General features: G+C 38.3%; 1 protein-coding gene and 1 non-coding gene across 2 annotated transcripts; one reads left to right on the top strand and one right to left on the bottom strand.

The window, feature by feature from the left end:
- Positions 1 to 12,671: 12,671 nt before the first annotated feature.
- On the top strand, positions 12,672 to 13,610 carry OR4C10G (olfactory receptor family 4 subfamily C member 10G). The gene has a single exon (NM_001389932.1). The coding sequence runs from the start codon at positions 12,672 to 12,674 to the stop codon at positions 13,608 to 13,610; it is 939 nt and encodes a 312-aa protein (NP_001376861.1).
- A 1,764-nt stretch (positions 13,611 to 15,374) lies between these two features.
- Positions 15,375 to 15,446, bottom strand: TRNAC-GCA (transfer RNA cysteine (anticodon GCA)). Its single transcript has one exon. It is a non-coding gene; the product is annotated as a tRNA-Cys (tRNA).
- Positions 15,447 to 18,850: the final 3,404 nt, after the last annotated feature.

Genomic DNA, 18,850 nt, shown 5'->3' with positions numbered 1-18,850 from the left:
CATATTGAGTGCAGCACTTTCACAGCATCATCTTTCAGGATTTGGAATAGCTTAACTGGAATTCCATCACTTCCACAATCTTTGTTCGTAGTGATGTTTTCTAAGGCCCCCTGGACTTCACATTCCAGGATGTCTGGCTCTAGGTCAGTCATCACACCATCGTGATTATCTGGGTCGTGAAGATCTTTTTTGTACAGTTCTCCTGTGTATTCTTGCCATCTCTTCTTAATATCTTCTGCTTCTGTTAGGTCCATACCATTTCTGTCCTTTATCGAGCCCATCTTTGCCTGAAATATTCCTTTGGTATCTCTGATTTTCTTGAAGAGATCCCTAGTCTTTCCCATTCTGTTGTTTTCCTCTATTTCTTTGCATTGATTGCTGAAGAAGGCTTTCTTATCTCTTCTTGCTATTCTTTGGAACTCTGCATTCAGATGTTTATATCTTTCCTTTTCTCCTTTGCTTTTTGCTTATCTTTTTTTATTATTATTATTTTATTTTTAAAAATTTAAAATGAATCCGCCACAGGTATACATGTGTTCCCCAATCTGAACCCTCCTCCTTCCTCCCTCCCCATACCATCCCTCTGGGTCATCCCAGTGCACCAGCCCCAAGCACTCAGTATCGTCCATCGAACCTGGACTGGTGACTCATTTCATATATGATATTTTACGTATTTCAATGCCATTCTCCCAAATCATCCCACCCTCTCCCTCTCCCACAGAGTCCAAAAGACTGTTCTATACATCAGTGTCTCTTTTGCTGTCTCATATACAGGGTTATTGTTACCATCTTTCTAAACTTTTCTAGACTTTTGGATCGCAGCCATTCTGACTGGCGTGAAATGGTACCTCATAGTGGTTTTGATTTGCATTTCTCTGATAATGAGTGATGTTGAGCATCTTTTCATGTGTTTGTTAGCCTTCTGTATGTCTTCTTTGGAGAAATGTCTATTTAGTTCTTTGGCCCATTTTTTGATTGGGTCGTTTATTTTTCTGGAATTGAGCTGTAGGAGTTGCTTGTATATTGTTGACATTAGTTGTTTGTCAGTTGCTTCATTTGCTATTATTTTCTCCCATTCTGAAGGCTGTCTTCTCACCTTGCTTATAGTTTCCTTTGTTGTGCAGAAGTTTTTAAGTTTAATTAGGTCCCGTTTGTTTATTTTTGCTTTCATTTCCAATATTCTGGGAGGTGGGTCATAGAGGATCCTGCTGTGATGTATGTCAGAGAGTGTTTTGCCTATGTTCTCCTCTAGGAGTTTTATAGTTTCTGGTCTTACATTGAGATCTTTAATCCATTTTGAGTTTATTTTTGTGTATGGTGTTAGAAAGTGCTCTAGTTTCATTCTTTTACAAGTCATTGACCAGATTTCCCAGCAGCACTTGTTAAAGAGATTGTCTATAATCCATTGTATATTCTTGCCTCCTTTGTCAAAGATAAGGTGTCCATATGTGCGTGGATTTATCTCTGGGATTTCTATTTTGTTCCATTGATCTATATTTCTGTCTTTGTGCCAGTATCATACTGTCTTGATGACTGTGGCTTTATAGTAGAGCCTGAAGTCAGGTAGGTTGATTCCTCCAGTTCCATTCTTCTTTCTCAAGATAGCTTTGGCTATTCGAGGCTTTTTGTATTTCCATACACATTGTGAAATTATTTGTTCTAGCTCTGTGAAGAATACCATTGGTAGCTTGATAGGGATTGCATTGAATCTATAAATTGCTTTGGGTAGTATACTCATTTTCACTATATTGATTCTTCCAATCCATGAACATGGTCTATTTCTCCATCTATTAGTGTCCTCTTTGATTTCTTTCACCAGTGTTTTATAGTTTTCTATATGTAGCTCTTTAGTTTGATTAGGTAAATATATTCCTAAGTATTTTATTCTTTCTGTTGCAATGCTGAATGGAATTGTTTCCTTAATTTCTCTGTTTTCTCATTATTAGTGTATAGGAATGCAAGGGATTTCTGTATGTTGATTTTATATCCTGCAACTTTACTATAATCATTGATTAGTTCTAGTAATTTTCTGGTGGAGTCTTTAGGGTTTTCTATGTAGAGGATCATGTCATCTGCAAACAGTGAGAGTTTTACTTCTTCTTTTCCAATTTGGATTCCTTTTATTTCTTTTTCTGCTCTGATTGCTGTGGCCAAAACTTCCAAAACTATGTTGAATAGTAATGGTGAAAGTGGGTGCCCTTGTCTTGTTCCTGACTTTAAAGGAAATGCTTTCAATTTTTCACTATTGAGGATAATGTTTGCTGTGGGTTTCTCATATATAGTTTTTATTATATTGAGGTATGTTCCTTCTATTCCTGCTTTCTGGAGAGTTTTTATCATAAATGGGTGTTGAATTTTGTCAAAGGCTTTCTCTGCATCTATTGAGATAATCATATGATTTTTATTTTTCATTTTGTTAATGTGTTGTATTACATTGATTGATTTGTGGATATTGAAGAATCCTTGCATCCCTGGGATAAAGCCCACTTGGTCATGGTGCATTATCTTTTTAATGTGTTGTTGGATTCTGATTGCTAGACTTTTGTTAAGGATTTTTGCATCTATGTTCATCAGTGATACTGGCCTGTAGTTTTCTTTTTTTGTGGGATCTTTGTCAGGTTTTGGTATTAGAGTGATGTTGGCCTCATAGGATGAGTTTGGAAGTTTACATTCCTTTGCAATTTTTTGGAAGAGTTTGAGTAGGATAGGTGTTAGCTCTTCTCTAAATTTTTGGTAGAATTCAGCTGTGAAGCCGTCTGGACCTGGGCTTTTGTTTGCTGGAAGATTTTTGATTACACTTTCAATTTCCGTGCTTGTGATGTGTCTGTTAAGATTTTCTATTTCTTCCTGGTCCAGTTTTGGAAAGTTGTACTTTTCTAAGAATTTGTCCATTTCTTCCACGTTGTCCATTTTATTGGCATATAATTGTTGATAGTAGTCTCTTATGATCCTTTGTAGTTCTGTGTTGTCTGTTGTGATCTCTCCATTTTCATTTCTAATTTTATTGATTTGGTTTTTCTCCCTTTGTTTCTTGATGAGTCTGGTTAATGGTTTGTCAATTTTATTTATCCTTTCAAAGAACCAGCTTTTGTCTTTGTTGATTTTTGCTATGGTCTCTTTTGTTTCTTTTGCATTTATTTATGCCCTAATTTTTAAGATTTCTTTCCTTCTACTAACCCTGGGGTTCTTCATTTCTTCCTCTTCTAGTTGCTTTAGGTGTAGAGTTAGGTTATTTATTTGACTTTTTTCTTGTTTCCTGAGGTATGCCTGTATTGCTATGAACTTTGGCCTTAGGACTGCTTTTACACTGTCCCAAAGGTTTTGGGTTGCTGTGTTTTCATTTTCATTAGTTTCTATGCAAATTTTGATTTCTTTTTTTATTTCTTCTCTGATTTGTTGGTTATTCAGCAGCGTGTTGTTCAGCCTCCATATGTTGGCATTTTTAATAGTTTTTCTCCTGTAATTGAGATCTAATCTTACTGCATTGTGGTCAGAAAAGATGCTTGGAATGATTTCCATTTTTTTGAATTTACCAAGGCTAGATTTATGGCCCAGGATGTGATCTATCTTGGAGAAGGTTCCATGTGTGCTTGAGAAAAAGGTGAAATTCATTGTTTTGAGATGAAATGTCCTATAGATATCAATTAGATCTAACTGGTCTATTGTATCATTTAAAGTTTGTGTTTCCTTGTTAATTTTCTGTTTAGTTGATCTATCCATAGGTGTGAGTGGGGTATTAAAGTCTCCCACTATTATTGTGTTATTGTTAATTTCTCCTTTCATACTTGTTAGCTTTTGACTTATATATTGCGGTGCTCCCGTGTTGGGTGCATATATATTTATAATTGTTATATCTTCTTCTTGGATTGATCCTTTGATCATTATGTAGTGACCATCTTTGTCTCTTTTCACAGCCTTTGTTTTAAAGTCTATTTTATCTGATATGAGTATTGCTACTCCTGCTTTCTTTTGGTCCCTATTTGCATGGAAAATCTTTTTCCAGCCCTTCACTTTCAGTCTGTATGTGTCCCCTGTTTTGAGGTGGGTCTCTTGTAGACAACATATATAGGGGTCTTGTTTTTCTATCCATTCAGCCAGTCTTTGTCTTTTGGTTGGGGCATTCAACCCATTTACGTTTAAGGTAATTACTGATAAGTATGATCCCGTTGCCATTTACTTTATTTTTTGGGGTTCGAGTTTATACACCGTTTTGTGTTTCCTGTCTAGAGAATATCCTTTAGTATTTGTTGGAGAGCTGGTTTGGTGGTGCTGAATTCTCTCAGCTTTTGCTTGTCTGAAAAGCTTTTGATTTCTCCTTCATATTTGAATGAGATCCTTGCTGGGTACAATAATCTGGGCTGTAGGTTATTTTCTTTCATCACTTTAAGTATGTCTTGCCATTCCCTCCTGGCTTGAAGAGTTTCTATTGAAAGATCAGCTGTTATCCTTATGGGAATTCCCTTGTGTGTTATTTGTTGTTTTTCCCTTGCTGCTTTTAATATCTGTTCTTTGTGCTTACTTTGTTAATTTGATTAATATGTGTCTTGGGGTGTTTCACCTTGGGTTTATCCTGTTTGGGACTCTCTGGGTTTCTTGGACTTGAGTGGTTATTTCCTTCCCCATTTTAGGCAAGTTTTCAACTATTATCTCCTCAAGTATTTTCTCATGGTCTTTCTTTTTGTCTTCTTCTTCTCAGACCCCTATGATTCGAATGTTGTAGCACTTAATATTGTCCTGGAGGTCTCTGAGATTGTCCTCATTTCTTTTAATTTGTTTTTCTTTTTTCCTCTCTGATTCATTTATTTCTACCATTCTATTTTCTAATTCACTAATCCTATTTTCTGCCTCTGTTATTCTACTATTTATTACCTCCAGAGTGTTTTTTATCTCATTTATTGCATTATTCATTATATATTGACTCTTTTTTGTTTCTTCTAGGTCCTTGTTAAACCTTTCTTGCGTCTTCTCAATCCTTGTCTCCAGGCTATTTATCTGTGATTCCATTTTGATTTCAAGATTTTGGATCAATTTCACTATCATTATTTGGAATTCTTTATCAGGTAGATTCCCTATCTCTTCCTCTTTTGTTTGGTTTGGTGGGCATTTATCCTGTTCCTTTATCTGCTGGGTATTCCTCTGTCTCTTCATCTTGTTTAAATTGCTGAGTTTGGGGTGTCCTTTCTGTATTCTGGCAGTTTGTGGAGTTCTTTTTATTGTGGCATTTCCTCACTGTATCTGGGTTTGTACAGGTGGTTTGTCAAGGTTTCTTGGTTAGGTAAGCTTGTGTCGGTGTTCTGGTGGGTGGAGCTGCATTTCTTCTCTCTGGAGTGCAATGAAGTGTCCAGTAATGAGGTATGAGATGTCTATGGTTTTGGGGTGACTTTGGGCAGCCTGTATCTTGGAGCTCAGGGCTGTGTTCCTGTGTTGCTGGAAAATTTGCTTGGTGTGTCCTGCCCTGGAACTTGTTGGCTCTTGTGTGGTGCTTGGTTTCAGTGTAGGTATGGAGGCGTTTGATGAGCTCCTGTCAATTAGTGTTCCCTGGAGTCAGGAGTTCCCTGGAGTCAGGGTTTGGACTTAGGCCTCCTGCTTCAGGTTATCGGTCTTATTTTTACAGTAGTTTCAAAACTTCTCCTTCTATACAGCACCACTGATAAAACATCTACATTAAAGATGAAAAGTTTCTCCACCATGAGGGTCACCCAGAGAGGTTCACAGCATAACATAGAGAAGACAAGTGGGAGGAGGGAGTTAGAGGTGACCCGAATGAGATGAGGTGGAATCAATAGAGGAGAGAGTGGGCTAGCCAGTAATCACTTCCTTATATGCACTCCACAACTGGACCACTCAGAGATGTTCACGGAATTATACAGAAACAAGAAGAAGGAGGAAGGAGACAGAGGTGGCCAGGAGGATAAAAGGAGGGAATGACAAGGAGAGAGACAGATCCAGCCAGTAATCAGTTCCCTAAGTGTTCTCCACCATCTGGAATATACAGAAATTCACAGAGTTGGGTAGAGTAGAGAGGGGTTAGGGAGGAGACACAGGTGACTTGGTGGAGAAAAAGGAGAGTCCAAAGGGAGAGACAGCAGTCAAGCCAGTAATCTCGCTCCCTAGTGAAAAATGGGTACTGAAGATTGGGTTCTTAAAGGTACAAAATTGGTAACAAATACATAAAAGCAAAAATTAAAAATCTAGAGTTCGGAATTTCAAAAATACAATGTTAAAGAAAAGAAGAAGGGAAAGAGAGAGAGAGAGAGAGAGAGAGAAAAAAAACAAACAAACAAAACAAACAAAGTCACAAAAATTATAAAGAAAGTATAGGTACAAAATTGATAACAAATACCAAAAAAGCAAAAGTTAAACATCTACAGTAGAGTTTGGAATTTCAAAAATACAGTGTTAAAAAAAAGAAGAAGAAAAAGAGGGAAAAAAACAAACAAACAAAAACAAAGTCGCAAAAATTATAAAGAAAATATAGTAAAAAATTGATAACAAATACCTAAAAGCATAAATTTTAAAATCTAGAGTAGAGTTTGGAATGTCAGATATACAATGTTATATAAAAGAAGAAGAGAAAGAAAGAGAGGGGAAAAAAACAGTCACAAAAATTATAAAAAAAAATATAGGTACAAAATTAATAACAAATACCAAAATGCTAAAATTAAAAATCTAGGGTAGAGATTGGAATTTCAAAAATACAATATTAAAGAAAAGAAGAAAAGAGAAAAAAAAAAGGTTGCAAAAATGATAAAAATATATATATATGAAGTTTGCTTTAAAAAAAATAGGGTCCTTTTTTTTTCTTCGCAAAGTAATAGTAGGTTATAAAAGTGAAAATTAAAGGAATAATAGAGGACTTAAAAAATTTTTTAATTAAAAAAAAAAGAAAGAATGATCGTAAAAATAGTAAAAATATGTCAGGACTTTCTCTGGTTTTGTTGTGAGTATTGTGTGGTCAGTTCATTTTCGGCTAGTTCCTTGGTCTGACTTATATTTCTCAAGATCTACAGGCCCCATCCTATGTAGCCGTTACTAACCACAGGGTTTAATCTATTGCCTGTAGCTTCCAAGGCGGTTCCCTCTGTTATAGCTTCTTCTGTTTGCTGGTCTCTTCAGTGTCTGGTTTCTGCCCTGACACAACGGGGATGGTGGTGGACACTTTTTTTTTTTAGGCTCACTTGTTCAGTTGCGCTGTGGGGAGGGAGGGACGCTGCAAACAAATAACACTGGCGTGTGCTCACAGTGCCTCAGCCACACTGGTTCTGCCCCCGCTCACGGCGCATGTAGCCTCCCTGTCCACACCGCTCAGGCTCTAGGTTGCTGCATCGGGAACCATCCGAGGCCGGCCCTGGGCTGCCTGCACCTCCCAGGTCCAAGCTGCTCAGGTTCAGGCACTCGGGTAGTCCTCAGAGGTGCAGACTCGGTTGGGCCTGCGTTTTGTGCCCTTCCCAGGTCCGAGCAGCTCAGGTGATGAGGTGTTTGGCGAGCGCAATTGATACAACTTATCGCCTCCCCACCGCTCGGTTATCTAGGTGTACAACTGGCACACCTTCTCAGGCGGATGTTGATGGTCCAGACCCCCAAGAAGTTTTAGTTAGCAAAAAGCCCTGCTTACAGTTTTCTAGATAATGTCTCTCTGGGGCTGCGATTGCCCCCTTCTGGCTCTGGCTGCCTGTCACTGGAAGGGGATCCTCTGCAGCCGGCTATCTCTGTTCAGTCCTTTGTTCCGTGCGTGGGCCTGGTGGTGTCTTAGGTTAGGGCTGGCTTTTTGCGTGGTAGATATCCCACAGTCTGGTTTGCTAGCCCAAATTATTTCTCTCAGATAGTGCTTGTTCAGGCCAGATCCTTACTCTAAGCCATGCGGACCACGCCGCTCCTCCCTGCCCAGCTCCTGCTTGCTAGTGGCATGTGCAGGCGTCAGCGCTGCTTCTCCACTGGGGGAGTTACCATAGGGCTCGAAATCTGCAGGTTTTAATTGTTTATTTATTTTTCCTCCCTGTTATGTTGCCCTCTGTGCTTCCAAGGCTCAGCACAGACTCGGCAGTGAGAAGGTTTCCTGGTGTTTTGAAAATTCTCTCTTTTTAAGACTCCCTTCCCGGGACAGAACTCTGTCCCTCCCTCTTTTGTCTCTTTTCTTGTCTTTTATATTTTTTCCTACCTCCTTTCGAAGACTTGGGTTGCTTTTCTGGGTGCCTGATGTCCTCTGCCAGCCTTCAGAAGTTGTTTTGTGGAATTTACTTGGCGTTTAAATGTTCTTTTGATGAATTTGTGGGGGAGAAAGTGTTCTCCCCATCCTACTCCGCCGCCATCTTAGCTCCTACCCTCCTCAAGAACTTTCAAAAGGCTGCCATTAATTGTATGTCCTCAGTGATCTAGCTCTCAAGCAATCAATAATGGTTTCCAATAAAGTTTTAATAATTGATAAGAAAATACAAACTCTCCTATGACAGGAGTCAATGGGGATTCATCACATGTCACACACAGGAATTATGCCACTTTGCTATTGACAAGACATTCAGTTTTCTTAACAATCCATGTCCTGATAGAAAAGAGGGAATCTCACAGAGTTAGTTTCCAAGTGAAGGGAATACTGAGCTGCTCCAGTGGCTCAGCTCGTAAAGAACTTGCCGGCCGATGCAGGAGACACAAGAGACGTGGGTTTGATCCCTGGGTCAGGAAGACCCCCTGGAGAAGGAAATGGCAACCCACTCATGTAATCTCGTCTGGAAAATTCCATAGACAGAGAAGCCTGGCAGGCTCCATGGGGTCACAAACAGTCAAACACAACTGAACTCCCATGCACACACACGAAGGGAAAACTATTTCCCATTTTACAGTGGGTGTTTCTCCACACTGTCGTTTCAGAATACTTGCTTCTGGACAAAGCCTTTCCATCGAAGTAGATAATTAATTCCTAGGAGAGAAAGCAGCAGCTATAAGACAAGGTCCCTGGACCTTATCACAGCCTCTTTGAATATCTATGAATATACAAGAGCAAGGTAGAAGTGATTTGTGTTGCTGTTCACCTCTCAGGAACAAGATTAATCATGGGCAGAATGAGCCATTTGAACATGCTTCCTTCACACTCTGTTTCTTGTGCTGCCGAACCACCGGCATTTATTCAGATCAGTTCTCCATAGTATTCCAGTTCACCCATTCTCAATTCAGAATCAGAAAGCAAGTTTTCTGTGAAGACCATTTGAGGCTTTAGAAGCTAGATGGAAAGATTTAGACTTCTAAGAACCCTTTTATCTTTTAAAACAGGTTTTATGAGATATTACTGATATACTAAGAACTTATACATGTTCAATGTATACAATTTCTTAACAACTGTTTATTTCAGAGTTAACAAGCTCTTCTCAAGTGTCACACTTTTTATACTGAAAGTTACTTGCTATAAGAAGTTAGTTTGAATACGGAACTGCTCCTGAACACATTTAAACATCACTAAAACCATGTGAAGAGCTAAGGTAAGTTTTTCAATAGTGCTGATGCTCATTTTAATTTGTTACTTCATATGTATAACTCATTATTTTTCAACACTTTTCAAATATAGTAAAAGATTATTTTATCCGCATTTCAATTTTTCAAAAGATATTCATGAATTTGACACTTGAAAATTTTGAGACTTGAAGAGGTTAAGCAAATTGAGGAACCCAGCTCTGTGACAACAGGCCCCATGCTTGGCCATGAAGCATCTTATTTAATGATCAGGACTAATAATGAGGACAAAACAAAATTTAATTATACTTCACATACATGAAAGAGAAAATTACAAATTCAGTAACATAAATCACCAGTAGTTTCAACAAGTATAAATATGGTGACCCTTCCTGGGGAAACCTGCTATGGATAATATCACCCTCTGTTGTTTCTTTGAGACTAAAATTAGTAGTTTTTCTGGAGTTTGAAGCATGGTTAAACACTTCTCTGTATTACTGCTCCAAATGTTAACTCTCCCTATCCCACAGCTGTATACACAGTCAAAAGTAACTAAAAGTTCTTTTTGTGTCCACAGTGGGTAGGTGTGTTCAGACATAATGACTCCACTATTGATCTATGGAGTGCATATTATTATTCTAACTTTATAGCTGAGAAAACAAGAATATAAGGTGCCAAAGAAATGAGACTTCAGATCAAAGAAGTTGCAATTGGAAGAACCAGGATTTAAACTGGGTCTTTTCTGATTCTCAAACCAAACTATTTAACCAGCAGCATAGACTTTCTCAACATTTTGCAGAAAAATCTGGGGTGCTATTATTTGGAGTGGTATCAGAGAAGGGAGAGTTAGGTCTGAGGAAGAAGTCAAGATGAAAGGGCTATTCAATGAATTCAGTACCACAGTTTCCTTACTACTTGGGACTTCAGAGATATCAATGTGTGTGTGAGTGTGTGTATGTGTGTGTGAGTGGATAAAATTTATCAGTATAAACTTGCCTCTCAGGTAGTATTAAAGTAATCGAAAGTATAATAATTATGGCCATTTCAAAAGCAGGTTACTAGTTCTCCATTGTTTGTTATAACATGACAGTATAGAGCATGGATTAAGATTTGGAGCAAAAAATAAAGATGCATAATCTGAACTGATCTTAGCTCTGCCTAAATTTTTAGCTGCTTGGACTTGAACAGAATCCTTAATTTCTCTATGTTTCTATTTCCTAATGTGTAAAATAAGCATAAAAATGATGGTAGTAACCATCTTGTAGGTTTGTATCAAGGCTTAAAACCAGATGTCTGCATAACACTTAAAGCATACTAAGTGTGCAGCTTTAGTTAATATTAGCACTTTTATTAAGCTGTTAACATCAGTCTATGAGATTGTTTCCTCATGTGCAAAATGAATGATACAATACCAGCCGTGTAAATTGTTATTGCTAGGAAAAGAAAGCATGTGCTAGTACACTATGAACATAGCAAAAAACTATTGGAATGTGCATGCTATACCTATTGCAAAGTAAGTAGGTTTAGTCAACATGCATTATGAATACTTTTAATTAGCTCTTGTACCCATTTTTTGGGCTTTCCTGGAGGCTCAGTGGTAAAGAATCTGCCTGCCAAGGCAGGAGACATGGGTTCAATTCCTAGGTCAGGAAGATCCCCATGGAGAAGGAAATAGAAACCCTCTCCAGTATTCTTGCCTGAAAAATCCCATGAACAGAGGAGTGTAGAGTGGCTACAGTCCATGGGGGTCACAAAAGAATCAGACATGACTTAGTGACTAAACAACAATAACAATCTGTTGGGAAGAACCCTGGAGGAGGGCATGGCAACCTACTCCAATGTTCTTGCCTGGAGAATCCTGTGGAGGGAGGAGCCTGGTGGGCTAGAGTCCATGGGGTCGCAGAGAGATGGACATGACTGAAGCCACTTAGCGCGTGCACATTGTAGTTTTACTCCTTTTTCAACTATTCTAAGTACTTTGCTACTCTGGTTTCTATCTCCATCTTCCATGCATTCACTGAAACCCTGCCGACTTCATCCAAGACACACAAAATCTTTAGTAGAATAACATCCAAGATTCCCTCTTCATCAAATTTCTTTCATCCTTCCACTCATATTTTCAATGACCTTCCATGGTCCCCCATTTCTCAGAGAGTAAAAGGAAAATTCCTAAGCTTTACATCCATCCTCTACCTCTTTTCACACTTAATTGCCATTATCTGGGAAATACACTACTTCAAGTTAGACTTAACCATTTCAGATGATTAAGGTCTCCCGCCCAAGGGTTTACAAAAGTTTCTCACATTTACATTATTAAAAGAATTTTCTCCTAGGAGGTAATTGGAATAATCTTAAGAACTCAGAATCTTTTCTTCATTAAAAAAAGAAAGAAAGAAAGAATTCACACTCAGGAATCTTTTCTTCATTAAAAAAAGAAAGAATTCACACTCAGTAAAGTCTGGGTATTTATTACTTATTAGAATGAAGAAGTTTAATATGCTTAAGAATGCATAAATTAAAATTATGTTTTCTTTGATAGCTTTGGACAGTGAACGATGGAATCAAGATCTCCAAAGAAGAGGATTTAGCTTCAGAATCAGGGACCAGGCTTGATCACTCAGCCTTTGTGTGGCAGAAGTTTTATTACAGTGAAAAAGGGCAGAGAAAGCTTCTAACAGAGACATCAGAAGGGGGACAGAGACTGCCTCTTATCAAGTCTTATCAGGGCCTTATGTACTTTTACCAGACCCACTCCCACAACACACATCTTAAATTCAAAAGATTAGAACTGGCAATGGAAAGGTCTTAAAATAACAAGATTAGTCAGAAAGTTCACTTAAGAAGGAGAAACATGTCCTTGAGCAAGATACATTTTCCTTACATAATCCTTAGTACAGAGCTTAAGAAAAAACCTACCCTTGAGCAAGATGAGATGTTTTGTCCTGTAATCATTAGTTCTGGGCTTAAAGAACATTAATTTTAAAAATTATTGTCACAAAAACTCAGTTTAAGAAAAAAAAATGGGCTTAAACAAAGTTAATTTTAAAGATTATTGTCACAAAAGCTCAGTTTAAGAAAGAACATTTTATGTGACTAAGACAAAGCAATGTAGAAAAAAAATGTTTCTATCCTTCTCCTCCTCCAGGGCCCTGGACCCTTTCTCTTTCAGGGCCTTATCAACCTACCTAAGGATTAACTCTCTCACTTTCAGGTAGTGAATAAACCATTTCATGAAACACATGGAGAACAGGAACAATGTGACGGAGTTTGTTCTTCTGGGGCTCACACAGAATCCAAAGATGCAGAAAATTGTGTTTGCTGTGTTCTTTGCCATCTACATCACCACTGTGGTAGGAAATGTGCTCATCATCGTCACCATAACTGCCAGCCCATCTTTGGGATCCCCCATGTACTTTTTCCTGGCCTATCTCTCCTTTATCGATGCCTGCTACTCCTCTGTGTGTGCCCCTAAGATGATTGTAGATTCACTCTGTGAAAAGAAAACCATCTTATTTCATGGATGCATGACCCAAATCTTTGGGGAACATTTCTTTGGAGGTGCTGAAGTCATCCTGCTTACTGTGATGGCCTATGACCGCTATGTGGCCATCTGCAAGCCCTTGCACTATACAAGCATCATGAACTGGCAGGTGTGCGGGCTGCTGGTGGGAGTGTCATGGGTGGGAGGCTTTCTTCATGGATTCATACAGATCCTCTTCATCTTCCGCTTACCCTTCTGTGGCCCTAACGTCATAGATCACTTTATGTGTGACCTGAACCCTTTGCTCGGTCTTGCCTGCACTGATACGCACACGCTAGGGCTCTTCATTGCTGCCAACAGTGGCTTCATCTGTCTGTTAAACTTCCTTCTCCTGCTGGTCTCGTACATGGTCATCTTGCGTTCCCTAAGGGCCTACAGCTTGGAAGCAAGACGAAAAGCCCTCTCCACCTGCATCTCCCACATCACAGTGGTCATTTTATACTTCGTGCCCTGCATATTTGTGTACATGAGACCTGCAGCTACCTTAGCTGTTGATAAAGCAGTTGCTGTATTTTATACTGTGATAACTCCCATGTTAAATCCCTTAATCTATACCTTGAGAAATGCCCAGATGGAAAATGCCATTAGGAAATTGTGTAGTAGGAAAGTTACTTCAGGTGTCTTATAAATGTGCTTTAGAGCCAAACGTTAATTCATCTGATACAAAGGTCAAAGTGTATTTTGGATGATCTCAACAAGGAGTATATAAAGAATAAAGAAGTAAATTAGTCACTGCAAATTATTGCACTGAGGGGAACAGAAATAAGTTCCCAGAAAAAGAGAAAAACATATATCAAAACCATTCTTTCCATCTTTAGAATCTAAATTCTACCAAATTGAGGTTTATTTTTACTAGTTTCAACCTTGTATGTGGATTCATAGATTTTTCATCTAACAAAATGAAAGAAATACTAAGTATTTTGATATTTACCACTACTCTCTCTAACAACACAGAGAGATTGCTATAATGCTGCTATTATCCCAATTTTACAAGTGGTGAAATTGAAGGAAAAGGGATGGTATCAAAGCACATATACCAAAGAGTCAGTAATCAGAATCAGACCCATTTCCCTGACCAAAATCCTAACTGCCTTCATAGATAGCCAAGAAATGATAGAAAGGGAAGACAATTACTACCTTTTATTGAGACAGAGACTATGCTGGACAAATTGTGTATAGTACATTTCATTTTGTTACTGTAACTAAAAATCCATTAACTTTTCATTACCAACTATTCACTTTATGTATCATAGTTGATAGTGATTTGTTGACTCTAACATGTAACTATTTTGTTGTTATAAAACCCAACACAATACTGGGTTTTGATGAACACATTAGAATAATAATCCTCCAATTTAACATAAATATATTTAATAATAAAATTATCCATTGAACATTTGTAATAGTTGAATGGAGATTGCATGATTTTTTTTAATTTCCTCATAGGTTTTCATAGCACTTACCATTGTTCATGTCACCATCTTAGGTTGAAAAACCATCCAAAAGAGTGATGACTCAAAGAAAAGAAACTCGTGATGTCAGATAGAAATTTCTATCTATTAAATATACAGTCATACTCCATAAAGAAATTTCCTGGTATATCATGATAGTTTATTCAGAGTAGCACAATTTCTGGTTAGTAAAAAACATTGAATGAATAAATAAAAGGTGTAAGCAAAATAAAATCTCAACAAAATAAAGAGGAAAAAAGGCACTGTATTTGAGAGAATTTTTTCCTACCTTTATTTAATTTTATTTAATTCAGATTCTGAGAATTCTGGGTGAACTGTTTAGGGAAATCACAATTTCTTTTACTCTTTCTTTTGAGAGAAAGAAAGAAAGGAAAACTGAAATTATCCGCAGTATGAGCAAATAGTTTACCTTGATGTTTTTCCTGTCTCAGCAAGATTTCATTGTCTTATATATATATGAGTATTCATATTATATTTCTCTGTTAATCTTTAGCTTTTGGTAACATTTTATTATTAAACGCTTTTTTTTAAATCTGTGACTACATCTACATACAAAGCAATTTCATAATAAATGTGTTCCATTATTCCTCTGTCCTTCATTCATCAGTAAATATTTTTGAGCCGAAATAATGAAACAGGCACCTGGATATTTGTTGGGTCTTCAGTGGCTAATAAAAACAGATTTGGCTCCTGCCTTCTCAGAGTGTAGGATCCATAAAATTATACTCTAGAGCTCTTGTGATCAGAATCTAGTTTAGACCACAGCCTTTCTTCTCCTACCATGAAAGTGAAAGTGAAGTCGCTCAGTCGTGTCCGACTCTTTGCGACCCCATGGACTGTAGCCTATCAGGCTCCTCTGTCCGTGGGATTTTCCAGGCAAGAGTGCTGGAGTGGATTGCCATTTCTTTCTCCAGAGGACCTTCCCAACCCAGGAATCGAACCTGGGTCTCCCGCATTGCAGGCAGATGCTTTACCATCTGAGCCACCAGGGAAGCTTACCATAGTGGCTTCATTAAATCCCTTCTCCTTATAAATCACTTCCATAAAATCCCATCTCAGGATCTGCATCTAGGGAACCCCATCTAACATGAAGAGATAGAGTCCAAGAAATATTTGCAAATTAGTGAATAAAATGTGGAATGGCCTTTTGAAAATAATTACATGACCAGATAGGTGACAGTTTATAGTAAGACCTGGGACAAAGTGCTCCTGAAGGCTGACATGCTCTATATCATCAACAAATATATGCCAAGGTTTCTCCTATAGCAAAGACATACTTAATGGTGAAAGGCTGAAAGCTTACCTCATAAAATCAGAACGTGTTCACTTTCATCACTTCTATTTAATATTTTCCTGAAGAGTAATGTCAGAAAAATTAGACTAGAAATAGAAATAAAAGGTATACAAATTGGAAAGGACGAAGTAAAATTATACTACCAAATGACATTATCTTATGTAGAAAAAATCTAAATAATCCACACACACAATAAAACTATTAGAATCAATACAAAACTAGCTATATTTCAATATAGTAGGAATTAACAATTAAAAATTAAAATCTTAATTAAAAATTAAATTAAAAAATTAAAAAATAATTATGTAGGCAGTACTATCAGAAAGAATAAAATACTTATGAATAAATTTTACCAAAGTGGTGGATAAATTGTACACTAAAAACAGAAACATCACTAAAAGAAATTAAAGAAGACCCAGGTAAATAGAAGGGCTTCCCACATGGCTCAGTGGTAAATAACCTGAGTGGGTTCCATCCTTGAGTTGGGAAGATTCCCCAGAAGGAGGGCATGACAACCCACTCCAGTATTCTTGCCTGGGAAATCCCATGGACAGAGGAGACTGGAGGGTACAGTCCATGGGGTCTCAGAAGAGTCAGACACGAATTAGGGACTAAACAGCAACAACACAACAGCATACTTACTGAGCCATGAAAACTCAGAGTTAAAAGTTTAAATAACAAAGATGTTTAAATCTGTTCTACAATACCACCTCCAAGTGATTGTTCATCTCTGCCTGTGCTCTTCAGTGAAGGATTAATGAGGTATCAGAGCATAAGTAATACTGAAATTATACGAAATTATCAAAATTCAGTTATACAGAATCTTTCAACAAATTAGATGCTTGCTTATTTTTTGGTTTTACAATAAAAAAAATTTATTGCAGTCACTTATTACCAACAAAAAAAGGGAAGTCTTACTTCAGGCTGTTTAATAAGCAAAAAGTATGTAGGATAAAGTGGAGAAGGCAATGGCACCCCACTCCAGTACTCCTGCCTGGAAAATCCCATGGACGGAGGAGCCTGGTAGGCTGCAGTCCATGGGGTCGCTAAGAATGGACACAACTGAGCGACTTTACTTTCACTTTTCACTTTCATGCATTGGAAAAGGAAATGGCAACCCACTCCAGTGTTCTTGCCTGGAGAATCCCAGGGACGGGAGAGCCTGGTGGGCTACCGTCTATGGGGTCACACAGAGTCAGACACAACTGAAGTGACTTAGCAGCAGCATGTAGGATAAAGAGTCATATCTCAGTATATATCTCAGTTCTGACTTTAACTTAAGACTCTGTCATATTACACTATATATTTGAGCCTCAATGTATAGAAAATGGGTTCAAAGAATTAAGGATAAAATTCTTATGCCAGTTATCAATTAATTGCCTCTCAGCTACAAATAAACCCATTATTGCCCACTCCATATTAATGAAAATGGATCCTGTAAGCATTTCTCCCTGTCCTTGACCTGACATGATGATAAGCTTGATCAGGAGAAGTGTTCAAAGACACATCTCTCTCTGGATTAAATATGTTCCTTTTTCATCTTGTTCTGGCTCTGTAGCTTTCAACATTGCGTGTGTTATAATCGCGGGAGGCGGGAGGGATGGCTTCCACTGGGCTCCCTTTCGCTTTTACTGACACTTCCTTCCGCTTTTACTGACACTTCCATGGACACTTTCCCATTGAGTTTCAGTGGCCCATCTACAGGAAGATTCCAACAAATTTCACAAGCACCCCAGTAATCAATTTTCCAACTCAGTCTAAATGTACCGTGTGTATGTGTGTTGGTCACTTAGTCGTGTCCAGCTCTTTGTGACCCCATGGACTGTAGCCCGCCAGGCTCCTCTGTCCATAGAATTCTCCAGGTAATACTGGAGTGGGTTACCATTTCCTTCCCCAGGGAATCTTCCCCACCCGGGGATCAAACCTGGGCCTCCTGCGTTATAGACAGATTCTTTACCATCTGTGCTATCAGAGGGGTGTTCTCTGCCAGACTTTCTCCACCTGCACCCAAAATGGATTTTTCCTGCTTGCCCCTCAAGGCCTTAATCCCTTGTTCATGACTTTCAGTCAACCACCGCTGCAGTGGAAGGCTCCTGTCTTGCCACTTCCAGAGACATTTCATGCCTGTCAACCTCTTCAGAGATCATGAAATAGTTCTGGACCAAGGCAACTCAGTCAAACTTTTCCACCATTCAATGGACAGCAGCTACACCTTCTCCATAAGACTGAAATCCCAAGTTTGGGGAGATGCTCACATTCTAAATGTTCCTTCTTTGGATGCTCATCTCTCAGTGGAAGTCACTCTTTATAGAACTCATTACCTCCCTCCTTTTTAAAAAATATTTATTTAATTATTTGGGCTGTGCTGAGTCTTTGGTGCTGCACATGGGCTTTCTCTAGTTGCAGTCAGCTGGGGCTGCTCTCTGTTGCAGCACATGAGCTTCTCATTGCAGTGGCTTCTCTTGTTGTGGAGCAAGGCTCTAGGGCACACAGGCTTCAGTGGTTGCAGTGCGTGGGCTCAGTAGTCGTGGTTCCCAGGCTCAGGAGCACAGGTTCAGTAGCTGTGGTACATGGGTTTAGTTGTTCTGAGGCATGTAGGATCTTCTTGCATCAGAGATCAATCAATGTCCCCTGCATTATATGGCAGATTTTTAACCATCAAACCACCAGGGAAGACCTTATTACCCTTTTATAGATAATACCCCACTATAATTAATAATTGCATATGAACTTTTTCTATCCAAATTGCACTGTGGACTGTCTCCTGGCTGGACCCTGACTGATACAGTATGTAAAATACCAAAGACTGCCAGCCTTAGGGGCAATGAGAAATAACATTACTTTTCACTGTACAACCAAGATGCAATAATCAGGAAAATTCCATAAAAGAATCTATATTGAGTCCAAAATAAATAAATACTAAACATGCTATTTTCAATAATAAGCAGTAACCAAGATCTCAGTGTTACATAATAAGACAATTTAATAGCAATTTTATATTCTAGATTCTTACATTTTTGCTTCTGATGACATTTAAGATAAACAGATTATGTAGTTAGTTATAGTTCAGTCACTCAGTCATGTCCGACTCTTTGCGACCCC

Source organism: Bos taurus, chromosome 15 (assembly GCF_002263795.3).
Source record: "Bos taurus isolate L1 Dominette 01449 registration number 42190680 breed Hereford chromosome 15, ARS-UCD2.0, whole genome shotgun sequence".
NCBI classification, from domain to species: domain Eukaryota; kingdom Metazoa; phylum Chordata; class Mammalia; order Artiodactyla; family Bovidae; genus Bos; species Bos taurus.
This window is presented reverse-complemented; position numbering and strand designations above follow the sequence as displayed.